This window comes from Epinephelus lanceolatus, chromosome 21 (genome assembly GCF_041903045.1).
Source record: "Epinephelus lanceolatus isolate andai-2023 chromosome 21, ASM4190304v1, whole genome shotgun sequence".
Classification (NCBI taxonomy): domain Eukaryota; kingdom Metazoa; phylum Chordata; class Actinopteri; order Perciformes; family Serranidae; genus Epinephelus; species Epinephelus lanceolatus.
Genome location: NC_135754.1, coordinates 19515873 through 19532113, shown reverse-complemented (window position 1 = coordinate 19532113; position 16241 = coordinate 19515873). Strand labels below are relative to the sequence as shown.

Genomic DNA, 16241 nt, shown 5'->3' with positions numbered 1-16241 from the left:
GACAGTGTGATGTGCATGGACTCTCCCTTATAAATGCCAGTATCATAATAAAAAACGAGATTACAGCAGCTTTATGTCCAAAATCTATCTGAGCAGTCTGTAAATGCTCAATTTAAATGCTTCCACCACTGTCAAGTAAAGCATGGTCTAATATATATGCAAGGAAAAAACACCCAAATTGCATCCTTCCGCATTATCATCAGTTTTCATACAGATATAAGTTTCAACTTATTTCTTCACGTCAACAAAACCAACCAGCAGGAGGAATACTACAGATAACAACAGTCAATTTATCAATGAAATATGAAACAGAGAACTTTATTTCAACATCTGTTTATTTTAGACACCTGCACACTTCATGCACAACAGGATAAATGAAGAAAGTTGACGTACACGCATACTTATGTAATCTTAAATGATAATAAAGCACTAATGACTTTAGTTGTTCTTTTATCTCAGACATGTCAGGATGTTAGATACCTTGACATGTTTCAGCGGAAACTTCTGCCTTCCTCAGAAGGTGGTTGTGATGCGTCTTTATCAGCTGATCTGTCAATCAGCCGATATTAGGGATCAGATCAGCTTCACGCATCACAACCACCACCAAGTGACACTTCTGAGGAAGGCGGAAGTTTCCGCCGAAGCATGTCAAGGTATGTAACATCCTGACAGGTCTGATATAAGAGAACAACTAAAGTCATTATCAGAAACTTAAGACATAATGAACACCATTGAACTGATAATAAAGCACTGTTGTCAACCAACCAGTGCTTTATTATTTACAGATATATACTCACACTCGACCCCACACAGTACAGTAATAAAGATAATAGTAACAACTATTTACACATTTACAGAAACATTTATATTCTGACATCACTCATCCAAATCAAACGCAGTGTAGGTAAAATATGTAGCGACAAAATGAAGCTGTAAATAAAACATTCATCTCTTTTTAGGGATGACAACATTCCCGCTGGTTGCTATGGGGATGAGGAGTTTGCGCTGGTCCATGCGAAGATATTTTTCAATGAGCACTTCCACTGGTACCCTGTCGTTCACGTAGCCCTGCCTGCAGAGAGCAAAAACACAGCAGTGAGGTCAGATGTAAGAAAACAAGTGTAAAGTGTCAGGCATTGTTTATGTACACTGCTGCTCTTACAGATGATACTATTAGAGCGATATTTCAGAATTAGTGTCACTGATGCTGAAAGCTCATGTCACAGACACCTGTTCATTGCCTCAGACTTAACATGGAACTATATGTAAGAAATCTAAAGCAAATAGTCGTAAAATCCTCCTAATATGTCACAGAGACTAAGGAATAATGTTCATTTAACATACTGATCTCACCGACAACAAAAGTACAGCCAGAATATTTACATCTAAAAAAATTTTTTGCAGTCTGCAAATCATGTTTATGTTTTGAATTTGTGTTTTGGCCTGTTGCACCACCCACCGCCGTCTACCGGTCACGCAGTCAGTAGAGTCTCAGCATCAGTTACAGTTACGACTGAACTACAGCAGCACGGCAAGCAGCATTAGCAGTGTCCCAGTACATAGCATTAGCAGCCGGCTCCTCCTCAGCTGTATCCCGGCAGCAGCGTTAGCAGCAGAGAAGCCGGACTTGCTCGAACGGTCCGCTGGAAAACCGAAGATCAAGGATGCGGCGACACGGCCCTGCCACGGCAGCTGCCCGTGGGCAAACAAATCAGTCTCCAGCATGCTGCTGTCCAGCAACTTTGAATCTGTAGGGGAGGGGGGGCTGACACGACTCGCTGCAGTATTTTGAATTTGAGCGCAGTAACCGTTTTGGCCGCATTCTTACATACAGCGCCTTTAACATGGAGCTTGTGCATGCCATCTAGAGGTCAGTATGATCCTAGTGTGACAGTGTTTTTACCTGCTCTGCTACAGTATTTCATGTTTGTCAGCATTACAGATGTCACTATCATTCCTGTGAGTTTATTTGTTTGATGTCTCAGGTTTGTGTTAAGAATTTAACAAGCATGTAACTGGGACCATATGTGATTGCTGCACTTGTGGTTTTAAAGGTGTTTACAGGGCATTTTATTTTGTTAAAGCTGCTCTAATAAACATTCTGTAACAACAGTGGGTCAGATAATGGTGTGTACACATTTGCCTCAAAGACTCCATAAGATGGTAATATGTCACTGTTGTTTATAGCTTCTTGAACTGCCCCCAAGTGGCCAAATAAACCCCTTAATGAAAGTTGGAGGATTGCAGTATTGATTAATTAAAGGACAAGTTGGAACTGAGAGTCCGCTATGAAGAAAAGAATGTGTGACTGAAAGTGTTCTACACCGAAATGGCAATGTTATGGCATTTTATTTTAAAATGTTACATGCAGAAGTCACACAGTTATAGGGTAACTGTGGTATTTTTCAACCTAGACCCTATTTTCCCATGGCTCAGATTGTTGTTTTAAGTGTCTGACATCATTATGGAAAGGATCCGTACAGAGATAGAACTTTTTGTTAAAGGGTAAGGGCATTTTTGTTTAAAGCTGTAGTTGGTAACTTTAATAAAAACATTTATTTCATATCTGAAACTTTCTATATTCACACAGCACCAAATGAGACAGATAGTCTGTGAAAAGAATCATATACCGCTGCCTACTCTATTGCCTCGTAGCACTTCTAATGGCCTTACTGCATGTGAATGAAAACCAAGCAGAGCCAAGGAGTCTCTGAGGCCGCTGTCAATCATGTCAGTCACTGCTGATGAACTTTGTCAAACTGTCAAACTAGGCAGTGCTGATCGAATCGAGATTCTGTTACTGCACTGTCTATTTCTCGCCTCAAATGTTTTCAGTGACATATGTTAGTGTACTGTTCAGCTGTAAAATAAGAAAGTCTGTGACCTGGCTGCCATGTTGGATACAGTTAAAGGGGAAGCCAAGCACCGCCCACCAGCCGTACCAACTTTCTCATTTTACAGCTAAACAGTACACTAAAATATGTTTCTGATAACATCTGAGACGAGAAATAGGCCATGCAGGAACAGAATCTTGATTCATAACTGATGCCTAGTTTGACAGTTTGACCTAAGTCCGCCAGCTGGGATTGATCAGTGATAGCTGCGTTAGAGACTTCTCGGCTCTGATTGGTTGTTTTGCGTGCACAGCGGTCTGATTCTAGTGAATGCGATTAGAGGCAGCACATGGGGAGGACGGATATCTTTTTTTTTTTCCCACAGTCTGTCTTATGCACTTCTTTCCGAATATAGTGACAGTTTCAGCAAATGTATCTGTATCTCAAACTAGAAACAGCACCAAACTAGCTATCACCAGAGCCACCAGACTCCATTTAAATTAACAGTAATTTTATCATTGTAACACACACTTCATTTGTAAAGCACTCTGACTCTGTTTTATCTTTGTAGTTTGTTGTCACATCAAAAACAAAAAGTCGTTAATGACTGTCTGCACACTGAATGAAGCACACAGCTCACCTACCTTTTCAACAGCAGCTCAGCATCTTCAGCCTCTATTGTTTTTCTTTTTGCATGAACAGCATACGTCTCCAAGTCCTCAGCCAGCCGGCTGAAGTATTTATCCATTCTGTTAAAAACGGTGACTTACAATGAAGCATGTGTACACAGTACAGACACAAATCCAAGATGTCCTCACCATATTGCAGTGCAAACAAAAAAACACTCAAAATCTGTACAGATATAGCTCCTTACATGTCTTGTAGGACAGGGTACACATCTGCTGACACCTTCGTTTTGGCAAAGTGCTTGAACACGGCCATTAGGTAGGTCTTTGGAAGGCCTGCCTCCTTTTTAGCCGGCCCTCTCCTCCTCTGTCTCACCTGCTTTGGCTTAGGTGCAGGAGAAGCGTCACCTGTGCTGCTGCTGGTAGAACAGATATTAAAAGAACGTATCAGTAATATAACTTAATGACATTTAAATTTGTTAAATTTAACATCGGATATGTTTTATCAGCCTGGGTCCATCTTAATATGTATTATCATAGTGTAAAACACGTGCCAGTGTCTCTGTAAAAAGGACAAGATGTTTGAGTGTAGCACAGAGTGCAACTTACCTGGCTTGAATATTCTTTAACACAGAGGGTGAGGCCTGAGGATCAGCCTGGAGAAAGTTCCTCTTCTGTTTGACAAATGCTGGAGTCTTGCTGGGGAGCTCTGAAGATTTTAGAAAACAGCACATTTTACTTTTAAGCTCTATTCACACAGGACCAGTATTGCCTGGGGAGCCCATGTGACTTGTAATAATTGCAGAGGTCATCCATGATCTTAATCCTGTTTCAATCTGCCATGTTATTGATTTGTCCACTGCATGTTTCCCCAAATACAAAGGTTGTGATATATATATATATTTTTTTTATTTTTTATTTTTTTTTTCCCTGCACACACGAAACACAGAACTGGGAAGGAGGGAATTTCTAAATCACATGAGGTCCCCTGGTAATACTAGTCCTGTGCAAAAGGGGCTATTGCCACATTTTTTTTTAACACACACACACACACACACACACACACACACACAAAAATACACTGACCACCATTCTCATCATCTTCATCCTCCCACTCCTCTTCCTCCTGTTCAGCAGGATCCTGTGCAGCAGCTTCTTCAGGTGAATCGTCACTCAGGTGCCCACTGTCTTCAGTATCTGGTGTCACCTCTGGAAGTTTAAAGGAGTCCTCTTTATCAGCGTCGGGCTCGGCCTCCGTGTGGGAAGCGTCGGTCTGTCTCGGGTTTGAGGACTCAGACAAGTCAGGGACCTCAATATGAAGCTGATCGCCCTCATGGCCTCCTATTCCCAGGCTGCTGTGTGCTTTGGACTTGCCATCGGACCATCCTGAATGTGAACATCAACACTTACAAATTAGAACTTAAGAATATCTTGACATCTCAGTTTTTTTAAAGCTGGGAAATAGAGAAATATTTCTATATTAGCATTAACCATTTAGTAGTTAGCATTTGGTTAGCATTTGAGTTCTGTAGATTATAGATGTTACTGTATAGTACATGCACTTTTTCTTTAATCTAGACATGTTCATACACACACTAAAAAATACAATTTGCTTCATGTCTGGGCTCATATTCTCAAGTTAATTGTGTTTTTTCTCTCTGTTTTCTGTGAATAAAATTAAATTGAATTGATTGAACTTGTTATTTTCAAGTAGTCCAACATATTTATTATCAACCAGGCATATTCTAAACCTCAACAAATGTGATGAAGATCAGAAATGCAAGAACAACTAGAAATATTTTCCCTCCATACAGCCCAGCTCTTAGTTTATGTCTTTGTTTCACTTCAACACACAACAAGCACAATAAATGACGTATATTCAGTGTTAGGGCTGCAACTAATGATTATTTTCATTGTCGATTAATCTATCAATTACTGTCTCCAATATTCTACTTGTTGTTTGGTCTATAAAATGTCACATAACAGTGAAAAATATTGATAAGTGTTTCCCACAGCTCAAGATAACATCCTCAAATGTCTTGTTTTGTCCACAGCTCAAAGATATTCAGTTTACTGTCATGGAGGAGAAAAGAAACCAGAAAATATTCATATTAAAGAAGTTGGAATCAGACAATTTTGACTCGTTTTTTTTTTTTTTTTAATCACTCAAACCCATTAATCGATTATCAAACGAGCTGGCATTTAATAGTTAACGACTAATGGATAAAACAGTGTTATCCATACTGGTAGTTAAATGATTAATGAATTAATCAAAGAGTCAATCCAGATAATTTAATTTAATAATTCAAACCACAATGCCAAACATTTTACTTTAAAATTTGAGGCTCTGCTGCTTCTCTCTTATTAACAGATTTATAAATAATAACAATTCTTGTGAGTTACAGTGAGAGATATGATATGTTTTGTCCTTACCTGTCTCTGTGGCATCTGCCAAATCTTCCTCTGCCTCTGTGACGGACACAATGAGTCCACCCTCAGAGCGTTGAGCCCTTCGACTGATGTGTTCCAGCTGTTCTGGTGGCTGCTCACCATCTTCCTCCTCCAGTTCCCCATCGTGTTCATCCTCAGGTTGAGAATCAGCCAAATCACCCTCTTCCTCAGACTGAGACGTAGCTGCAGGATCCTCTTGATCACTTTGATTTTCTGCAATGTCCTGCTCAGACTGATTATCGACAGCACCTTCCTCCTCTTCTTCAGTCTGAGAGTCAACTGCTCCTCCTTCCTCTTCTTCAGTTTGGGAGTCAACTGCACCTCCTTCCTCTTCTTCAGTTTGGGAGTCAACTGCACCTTCTTCCTCTTCAGTGTGGGAGTCTGCTGCAACCTCCTCTTCCTCAGACTGAGACATGGTGGCAACATCCTCTTCAGGCTGGGAGTCAACTCCACCTTGCTCTCCTTCAGTTTGAGAGTCAGCTGCATCTTCCTCTTCTTCTGTTTGAGGCTCTGCTGCAGCCTCAGCTTCATCAGACTGAGACCTGGCTGTAGCATCATCTTCAGTGTGAGCATCAGCTGCATCTTCCTCCTCTGTTTGAGCTTCTACCCCATCCTCCTCTTCCTCAGACTCACCTCTAACATCCCTTTCATTCGCACGGTGCTCAGCTGTACTTTTCTCTCCCTCCTTTTGAGATTCTGCTGCATCTGTATCCGTAAAACGTTCTTCACTCTGAGGTTCAGCCCCCTCTTCAGTTGGAAATGCATACATCGACTTCTCTTTACCCGGCTCGCTCTGCTCCACCTCCATGTGCTCCTCCTGCTCCATCTGCCTCTGAAGCTGAGACGCCATCACCGTCAGTTTGTCCTGAGTTGCGACAATGGAAAAGCTGGAGGTCATGGCATCAGGCTGGGCATAGAGAGCCGTGTTGCAGTGGAGGATATCGGTCGTGATGTCAGGTTCACTGAGTTTGCTCAGGCCCAATGTGAAGCCCTCAGAGTGGGCGGTCTCACTGAGGCCACGTTCCACCTGCATAAAACTGCTCACTCCTAAATGACAGGAAGGGAGAGACAACAAAAGCATCAGCAACAACACCGAGGACAGCAGTCACAGATAACTCACTATTATTTTCATACATACTACACTATTTGCTCCTGCCTTTCAAAAAGTTATATATCTGCTTCCTTTCACCTGTTTGCTAATGTAGCTGAGCTGGAGTTTAAAATATACATTTAAAGATGCTCCATAAGAGATCAGAATACACCAGAGGGAGGCAACTTTAAGTGTCAGATAGCTTTTCTTACATATTCTTAAGTAGAAACACGAACATTACAGCTGCTGATCAGTCTCAGCGATAAGTTTAAAAAAAAGCTTGGGTAGTACTAAGGGACATTTTTCTTTCTTTTTGACACTTTACAGTCTAAAAGGTTAATTAAAAACAAACAACTTAAATGAATAACCAGTGCTAGGCTGGGTAACCAAGTAGTATTGAAACTTCTCCAGTCAAACGATACCTGCATTCAATCCTTTTTGTACCCAGGTCGAGAAAAAAATGACTTTTTGTATGGTTTTGCTAGCAGCCAATCACTGCAAGCATTCTTCAAATGAATGTGACTATACTATGGCAGCAGCTGCAACCACGTCCGTGTTGTGGTGAGGTCAAATGTGGTGTATTTGACAGAACTGGCAGTTCAACATGCCAAGATGCCACCAAAACAGTCCAAGTACAGCTTTACTGTACATCTTGGCATCTGTTGAATGCTTCCCTTCACATGATGGGTATCAAATGAAGAAGGAAAAGAAGTATCAAATGACGTACTCACTATAAGGTTACTGGTATCGTAAGGTTTTAAACAATACCAAACACTAATCAGCGCTCTCATTTACTTGTTAAACACATGATCATACATGGAAAAAAGGACATTGTTTTGATCATTATAATCACCCCCCATCTCCCGTTTATTCACAGCAGCTCCAAATTCTTCTACTGTGATTTTTCGACGGTTAGAAACTCTTCTCTGCAAGCCCTTCTTCTCAGTCCGAACGTCCACAAAGGGTGTTTTTAGACTCAGAGAAGTGGAACTGCAAAACAGATTGAACAGACAACATAGCTATCAATTAGCTCATTAACATTGTAAACAGCAAGCAAACTATTTACATGTAAAAAAAAAAAAAAAACTACAGAACACTTTCTTTTTTTACCTTGACAAAGACAGTGACGAATGGTCATCTGTTGATTCTTCATTTTCCTCCTCAACATCTGTAAGCACAAGCATTCACTGATCCAGCTTATATGTGTGTACATTCACTTGTAGCAGAAGTACACTGAGAACACTACAACCTAATGTACATGTTTCAACTTACAATAAACAATCTTATAAAATCCCATCGAAACACTGAAGCCTATCAGCAGTGGCTTTAACCTCACCTACTCCATCTTTAAGACGTTCTTCAAAAGCTGTCACATTAAGGCTCCGACGTGGTCTCTTCCTGCTCAGTCCCTTTGCGGTACTCACTACATTGCCAATAGTTAGATCAGGCAAGTCCAACCCTGACAGCTCAATACTGAAAGTCAAGCAACACAACATACAACACAACATAATTAAACACACAAACAAACAGTTAATATTGCTGAAGAGACTCCGAGGCAGGGAGGATGTTGCTATGGCCCAGCAATGGTATAAAAAGCTGATTCCCCACACCTGACATCAGAGCAGTTATTTAAAATACTGTTACACGCACAACTCACCTAGGACGCTTCCTTGTAGTGTTGGAGTCGTCTGATGATGGCTCGGGCTCCTCTGATGCAGCTATCTCATGAACCACAGGAGACTTTGCAGGCTCTGAATCACACGACAAATGATATGGGTAAAAGAAAAACAAACAGCCGCAGCATTATGTGCAAATAAAGACAGGCCCATGCACATACCTGTCCGCAGGATGTTCCCAAGTATGTGCCTTGGTGTGTCTGCATCATCAAACAGCACTGAGGTTGTGGCTGGTGTGTTTATTTTTCTGAGCACGACTGAGGTAGTCCTCCTTTTAGGAGCAGGCAGGGATTGCCTGGTTATACTCTGGAAAGAAGGTAAATAGGTCAACTTTAAGACAGCAGGTCCATTATCAGCATTACATCTGCTCGCCTTCCTCACCTCTCGTAATTTATGTCTCAGGCTGCGTCTAAGAATGTCCTGTGGGGTTTGGGCACCAGCATCTTTTTTGCTCAGTCTGTTGCTGCTTCTGGTCGTGCTGCTTCTCTGTGTTTTGGAGGCACTTGAGACAAAACAGCTCATAATTAGTTCAACACTAGATTAAAGTCAGAGTGAGATTCATTGCTAACAACATAAAATCAAGAATTTTTGTGGCATATTGTTAGAATTGGTCTCAATGGCTTTGCATCTGGTATTGAACTAATTATAAGATCAATACAAAGTCATTGAGACTCACTTCTAACAATGTGAGAGCAAGCAATTTTACACCTGACACCTCCTGTGTCAGGTGTAAAATTACAGGGGAACTACACCGATTGTAAAAGTTCATACATGTTATTCCTATGGTCAAAGACAATCAAAAAATATTAGTAACATGAACAGTTCTCTTCCAAATCCAAAAACTAGAGTAAAAGTCAAATTTGTGATGTCGTCAAGCATAATTTCTGGAGCTGCTCCATAGACAAGGAATTGGAAAAGATGTTACAGATGACACTGAGGGGAGCCACAGGAATGTTCTGAGTATATGGGTACGTTTTCTGTTTCAGAGCTGAGAACAAAGAAAACAAACTTTCTGTGGGTTCACAAAATCAGTCTCCATTCATTGTCTATGAAGCAGCTCCAGAGTTTATACTTGATGACATCACAAGTTTAAGATTTGGTGCTCTGGTTTCTGGCTTTAAGAGACAGTAGCTCATGTTCACAGATATTCACTAAACTTTCATAGGCCCCTAAATAATTTAAGTGCAGTAAAATATTAGTTTCCATAGTTTTACCCCATTAAATATAAGCCTAGCAGCACAAGCTACCAACTTCAAGCTTCCTCAGCCAGGGCTATGATAAATATTAGCATTACATTAGCTAGTTTTAGTTATTTGACGGTTGAAACAATTTGACTAATTCTTTCACAGAACAACTTAGTGAAGTGCTGTTGAAGTACCTGCGGGTGATGGGAGTCCTGGGTGTCTCGGTGCTGAGAATATTTGTCAGCAGGACCCGAGCAGACAAGTCCTCCGTGGGATCCATTTACCAAGCCGAGTTGAGACAGTCAGCTGGTTAGCTGAGGTTAGCTAAAAGCTAACGTTTAGCTAAATTTCGCGAACGAAACACAGTAGCGTTAACCGTGATAACGGTTAGTTGAGTCCAACAAACGGAGCTGAGCCGAGGACAGTGTCATTTATCACAATTTTTATCTAGTTCAACATATTTACCCTGTGTTGACTAATGTCTCTGTGCTTTCAACGGATTCATTCCTCACACTGTCCCGCGTTATTTTTAATTGAAGTCTCGCGAGAAGACGGTTTTCTTCTTCGTCTACTTCAGCTAAACAGCAGTTTCCTACCAACCACAGCGGTATCGCCACCAACTGATAGACTCTCTGGAGAACACGGAGTCCAACGTTTTGTAAAGAATATAGAAATAAATATGTTATTGAGTTGAGTTGTGTGAGAACATTGTTTTTAATTCAGTCCCTTTTAAAGTTAACTAACTGTACGGACAAACTATTTCTCACCAGAACAGTTTCATTTGTCACTGTGACACAGCACACTCTGCTGGACACAAAAGGGAATAACAGCTAGTGGGAATTAAAACACTACTGAGAAATGATGAGCTCTGATTTCGCCCATCCTGGCCAATCTGCCTGGGAATCAGGCAGGATGTGCGTAATAAAGCCAGAAAGTCCTCAAGCCTCAGTGTGGCACGTAGCCTACTGTGCTCCTCTAAATGTAACAGGTTAGTTCGTATGGACAGGAAATTGTTGAGACCAGACATCAAGAAATGACGTGTGTAATTGAGAGAATAATTACGTTACCATTTGAAAAAAGAGAGGGTATGGGTGAACAAGATAAATGCAATGAAAAGATTCAAGACGGGTAAAGAAAAAAAAATTAAAATAAGCTGTGGACTCCTTAAACTTTTTAAAATCTGGGTTGTCTTAATATATCAAATGTGAACTTGTTTCCTTAAAATGCTTTAGATCCTTGTTGGTATATCAGTGTCTTATGTTGGCGTGTCAGTTTGGAAAACAAAATTATTCTAATGCAGTTATTCAAAAGGTGACACATAGGGCTGGCATAGGTCAATGAGATCTTTCCTTATGTTGCCAGTAACAAAAACTTCAAGGTTCATTGAAAGCAGACTCTGTGGAGTTCGTCTCTCCAGACATGATGTAGTATCACTGACATTATGACTTCCAGGCACTGCTCTCTACTGTGGGTGTATTCTCCAGACTACAAAACCTCAACATGTGATTTGGGAACTAATTAGCTATAATATGTTGCTTGCACTGTTTACTTTCACAGTGACATCTTTCATGTCACCGGATCTAACTACTTTTACCGTGCTTTCGTCTTGTGTCAAAGTTACTGTGTCCAAAAGAAATACACATCAAAGTGAGATTGAAATATATTTAATAATTAATACATTCAAAAATAAATTCATAAGTTAAACAGGTGGTCGCCTGTTTTATTCATACAGTCATTGATAAGTGAATGATCCCCTTCCCCCCCTTCACAATGGAAATCAGCCTTCATTCAGCATCAAGGGGTTGTTATGTGTTCAGCGAAAAAGTGCAAAGGCTCCTCACACTGACGACAATATCAGAGACGGAGGTGCGAAGACACGATGACTTAGAAATCAGGCCTGTCCTTCTTCAGCTTGGAGTAGTCCATGTTGATTTTGAAAAGCTGGAAACATATGATGGACACAGTCAGTAAGAGGGTGGCGATATGGACTTTGAGGCAAGATAACAGAAAAGATGATGCTTGTGGAACAACATGCATTATTGATGCAATTGTACAAGGCTCATACTTTGTACTGCTGGTTGGGCTCCATTTTGTTCCAGGGCTCGGGGTTGTTCTTGCGATCCCAACTGAGGACAAGAAAATATGAAATGTTGACACTTAAACACACACACACTGAGGTTTAATAAAAACCCAAGAGCTGACAAAACCAAATTTCGTGTGACTTAATTAGTCAGCTGCACAGGCTGGTTGAATTTACCTTCTTTGACCCCTGTGGAACAATTGTGCCACGCTGAACAGCCACTGATTAAAACTATCTCCGAAGAGTTTGAAGCTCTTATGTGGAGTTATTAATACCTGATCTGGAGCGGTCCAGATTTCAATGGGAGAAAGATGTGGGAATAAATCTGGATGGGGAACTATGGGGTGATTTGTGCAGATGTAGATTAATATAGTTAAACTTTCTGCATCAGCGCCACACAAACTGCACAAATACAATTCCAATATATCATCCCTTTGTTTTTGATGTGGCTTAGACGAGGGAACATTCCTTGGGGGGTAACTCGAGGGACTTCGGCAGGGGTTATGTGACACCTTATCCAGTATTTATAGTGTTGTCTTTCCATTGGACGTGGAGATTTGTTTACTGGGTAACTTTACCAAATCAAACCTTAAAAATAGCCCTGCCATAAGGCTTACAGACATTTGTTGGCTATTGCTAAACAATGTATTTTGTTACAATGGAAATCAAATGCTCCCCTCCAAATTGGAATGAGGCTTCCTAAAAATATATAGCTGTATACCCTACAGAGAAGATAACTTTCTGGTTGAGGAATAAGACTGAAACATTTTACAAGATCTGGCAACCCTATGTGAATTATATGGAAACCTCCATTGTGTCAAATTGATTCTGTCTATGTGCAGTCTTCCTGTATTGAGGATGTGTCTGACCATATGATCCTTGATGCAGATATCTCGCAACATTTTGCACAGCTGGATTATTTTATTCTACTTAAAATGTGTATTAGCATGAGTATATAAGAATAAACATGGTAAGAAACCTGAAAGGGCTTATGGTGAAAACTTCCTCTCTAGAATTTAAAATCTAATCTATTACAAATAATATTTCTCACCCAAACATGAGAATACAACAGACAAAACAAGAAAATATAATAATCATAAATAAAGACACATACACGTAAACATAACTGCTACATTAACTATGGCTAACTATGTTTACTTTGCATTGTCATTTATTGTATTGTCACATTCTCAGAAATGCCAGAGACTTACGAGACATCAGGGTTTTTCAGAGCCAGCCGACACAAGTACGTCACGCTCATGGTTGCCCCGCCGCCGATGAAGACGAAGAGGGGGATGAGCTAGTGGGCAAAGAAGAAGAATGCAAGTTCGTTACAAGTTATAAGGACAAGATAACCAACAGCAAAGAGTTAGTGTTGTTGATTCCAGTGGTTTTTGTCTTGAGATCTGTGTATTCATTTTTCACATTCATGTATGACAGAGATCGTGACAAAACACAACATAACACAATACAGAACGAGGGCCGTGACGAGAGATATTGCCTCTTCCATTTGAAACATAAAACAAACATTTACACATTCTCATTGAAACCATTAAAGATGGTGTTAAAAAGGTAAATAATCAGACAGTAACGATTCCATATAGCTCATCAATGGGTCCCAAGTCTTATGACACAGCCGTGGGCTACCTCCTCTAATAGCATGGCATTTTCTCTAAGGGAACACATAAATTGACCTCATCAATCCACTGAGTAATATCCAAGGGATCTTATGACTCCATTTAGTTGTGATGCTTCTTTTGGCAGCTGTAATGGCTAGGCTCACAAAACCCTTTGTCCTTTGGGAGATCTTCTTCTGTTTAATTCGAATAAATTCAAAGGCAAAATGATCCAGTGATTACAGGAAGGTCTATAATATAGTGCATCACATTTCTGACCTGTTAGTCATCTGGTGACCTCATGTTGGGGTTTTACTCCACTCCAGCAACACAGTTAAAAGTGTGAGATGCCAGTGTACAGCTTATAAGTAGCTACAGATACAATATATATATGAAATAGTCATATATGGTGATTGTTTGACAGGCATGTCAGTAACCACCTACATAAGATTTCACTTGTCATACTAGTATACATCATACCTGTTTCCTTCCTTTATAACAACAGACATTTTCACTTAATAGAAAGCTGAGATAGACACACTCCCACCCAGTGGTCTATTCATGGAGATGGTGCCGTAAAGCCGATTGTTTAACCCCGTCGTCCTTGAATTATCAGTCCCTTTGCGCGCATTGCTCTGGCCTTGAGTCATATGTTCTTGTGTACGTGCTGCAGCGTCCCACATTTATGGCTGTGGACATACAGTACCGGTATGTCTCTTAAAGGGAAACAGTATACATATATATGTTTGCCTTACATACATGATATGTCCCACATTTAAGAAAGCTAATTTTAATTGCGGTTCCTGTATAAATGTGTTAGCGCCTCATTAGAGCAGGTGTCTTCATTTTTAGAGAAAATGTAATCCCGTTATGAAGCTCAAAGGGCGGGAGAGCAAACATATAATAAGCCTTTACAGCAGGGAGGATAATAACAGGATATATAGTGATGAGACATGATGTAAAATATGGATTATAATGCGGATTTATTGGCGTTACATTGACCAAATCGGCCATTTTCTCATTAGAAATGCGGAATTACATTTCTACATCATACACATTTATCATTATATTAATCTCCCACACACTATATATTAAGAAAAACACCCTAAACATCGCCTTAATTAAGAAAAGCCGCATTATCATATCACTGGATATAACGCGTCTGATAATTAAGCTGAGGTTTGGGGTAATGGGCGCGCGCACAGCCACACCACCGCGTCCTCACGAGCGTTTTCAATGTCACCAGGTCGTTGGCATGTTATAAAGACACACAGTGTTCAGTACTCACAGCAGGGTGGCTCTTCAGCTGTTTGGCGACTGTCCCCAACATGGTGGCCATTTTTCTGTCAGGGTCCGTTAACCTCAAGATCTGCCGGGAAAAATGTGCGCTGCTGCTGCGGAGAAGCTCGTGCGACTTCCTACTGGTCTGACTGTACACTGAACGGCACACCAGCTCCTCTACTGTCTGCCAATCCCACAATGCAACAGCTGTATGTACTGTAGATATGTGTGCCCTGCTGTATTGAGTATCGTGTGTGCGGGTCTTAAAGAAAACTCCTCACTGAGCTTCTTCCTGTGTCATATCTTCTTTAACGCCAGGTGTATGAGCGCGTGGAAAATACCACGAGACCTGTTCTCCTGTATTGTCATTGTATGGTAAGGAAACAGAAGTTCACTTAAATACTCAAGCTATAAAAGAAAAAAACACATTAAGCTCACATACTTTGATTCAAGATTACAATCTTACATAATAATTACAAAGAAGGTCTTGCCAATGTCACCACAGCGACCATTTAGTAGCCACTCTAGAGCTTTCTGTCGTAGCACATGGTCTTCACCAGCATGTAGTTAGTCTATTAAATTTCCAGAGGGGGAGTTTCTGAGCACTTTGAGGATTTTTTTGTCGTCCATTTTGGCTTAAAGGCTTCTTTCCGTGATAATTTGGTAATTCTATAGGCTACATATGAAGAAGATTTAGAGCAGGGCTGTCAAACATACGGCCCAGCCAAAGGGTCTAATCGAGTCCAGCCTCACTCTGAAGTCGTCAAAATCCAGCGCTCCAGTAATTTGCGGTGTCAGAAACCAACAAAAAAAGGTGTCCCTTAACATCGGCATGATACACGGCCAGTTGCCATTTTAGTTTAACCTCGCCAGCAGCATCAGGGGGAAATGCAGCGGGACAAGGACGAAAGTTAAGGCGGTGAAAGTTGAAGTTGGGCTGACAGGATGGGTGGTGGATGGGTCCAACAAACACCGACTTTCACCCAGGATAGAAATATTCGCCTCCCATAAGATACTAAAGCCAAACCCTCTTTTTCTGTAAACCAAACCACGTATTTTTGTCGCCTAAACCCAACCACGTGTGTTAGTTGTTGAAGAAAAAAAAATGGGGACAGTCAATGTTCACTATCAATTGACAGTTGTATATTAGACTATTTTTGCACTATATGCTAGCAATTTAATTCAAGGTAGGTAGATGGATGGATTATACACTTACAGTTTTACAGCTGAATGTTGTATGTTAACTCTGAAGAAAGATAGTTGACTGTCGAGTCTCGTTCCCAGGTTGTCAGATACTGGATTGTTGGTTCGGTCCGACAATCAAGCGTGTGTATTTGACAACCTGCGAATGAGACTCAGCAATCAACTGTCTTTCCCAAGAGTTACATACAGCACCTTTAAGT

General features: G+C 40.7%; 2 protein-coding genes across 3 annotated transcripts; both read right to left on the bottom strand.

The window, feature by feature from the left end:
* Positions 1-323: 323 nt before the first annotated feature.
* cenpt (centromere protein T) lies at positions 324-10378 on the bottom strand. 2 transcript variants are annotated; one of them, XM_078163378.1, is made up of 13 exons: positions 10056-10378; positions 9059-9179; positions 8839-8983; positions 8659-8752; positions 8338-8474; positions 8112-8169; positions 7855-7991; positions 5894-6958; positions 4547-4846; positions 4070-4169; positions 3709-3879; positions 3479-3583; positions 324-1072 (listed from the first exon to the last, which is right to left on the bottom strand). In XM_078163378.1, exons 1-13 carry the CDS (start codon positions 10139-10141, stop codon positions 946-948), a joined length of 2646 nt encoding a protein of 881 aa, XP_078019504.1. In that variant the 5' UTR covers positions 10142-10378; the 3' UTR covers positions 324-945. The 2 variants fall into 2 exon arrangements, with proteins under 2 accessions (XP_078019504.1, XP_078019505.1); XM_078163379.1 differs by having other exon boundaries at positions 3709-3876.
* A 1131-nt stretch (positions 10379-11509) lies between these two features.
* Positions 11510-15197, bottom strand: ndufa4b (NDUFA4 mitochondrial complex associated b). The gene is made up of 4 exons (XM_033610940.2): positions 14846-15197; positions 13153-13241; positions 11927-11987; positions 11510-11802 (listed from the first exon to the last, which is right to left on the bottom strand). The coding sequence occupies exons 1-4, from the start codon at positions 14894-14896 to the stop codon at positions 11746-11748; spliced, it is 258 nt and encodes an 85-aa protein (XP_033466831.1). The 5' UTR covers positions 14897-15197; the 3' UTR covers positions 11510-11745.
* Positions 15198-16241: the final 1044 nt, after the last annotated feature.

Coding starts and splice junctions, on each gene's coding strand:
- ndufa4b (XM_033610940.2), bottom strand. CDS start 14,896: ATGGCCACCATGTTGGGGACAGTCGCCAAACAGCTGAAGAGCCACCCT. Junction 11,988..13,152: donor CTGAAAAACCCTGATGTCTC/GTAAGTCTCTGG, acceptor TCTTGTCCTCAG/TTGGGATCGCAAGAACAACC. Junction 11,803..11,926: donor AGCCCAACCAGCAGTACAAA/GTATGAGCCTTG, acceptor ATATGTTTCCAG/CTTTTCAAAATCAACATGGA.
- cenpt (XM_078163378.1), bottom strand. CDS start 10,141: ATGGATCCCACGGAGGACTTGTCTGCTCGGGTCCTGCTGACAAATATT. Junction 8,753..8,838: donor TGGGAACATCCTGCGGACAG/GTATGTGCATGG, acceptor CGTGTGATTCAG/AGCCTGCAAAGTCTCCTGTG. Junction 3,584..3,708: donor TACCCTGTCCTACAAGACAT/GTAAGGAGCTAT, acceptor CGTTTTTAACAG/AATGGATAAATACTTCAGCC.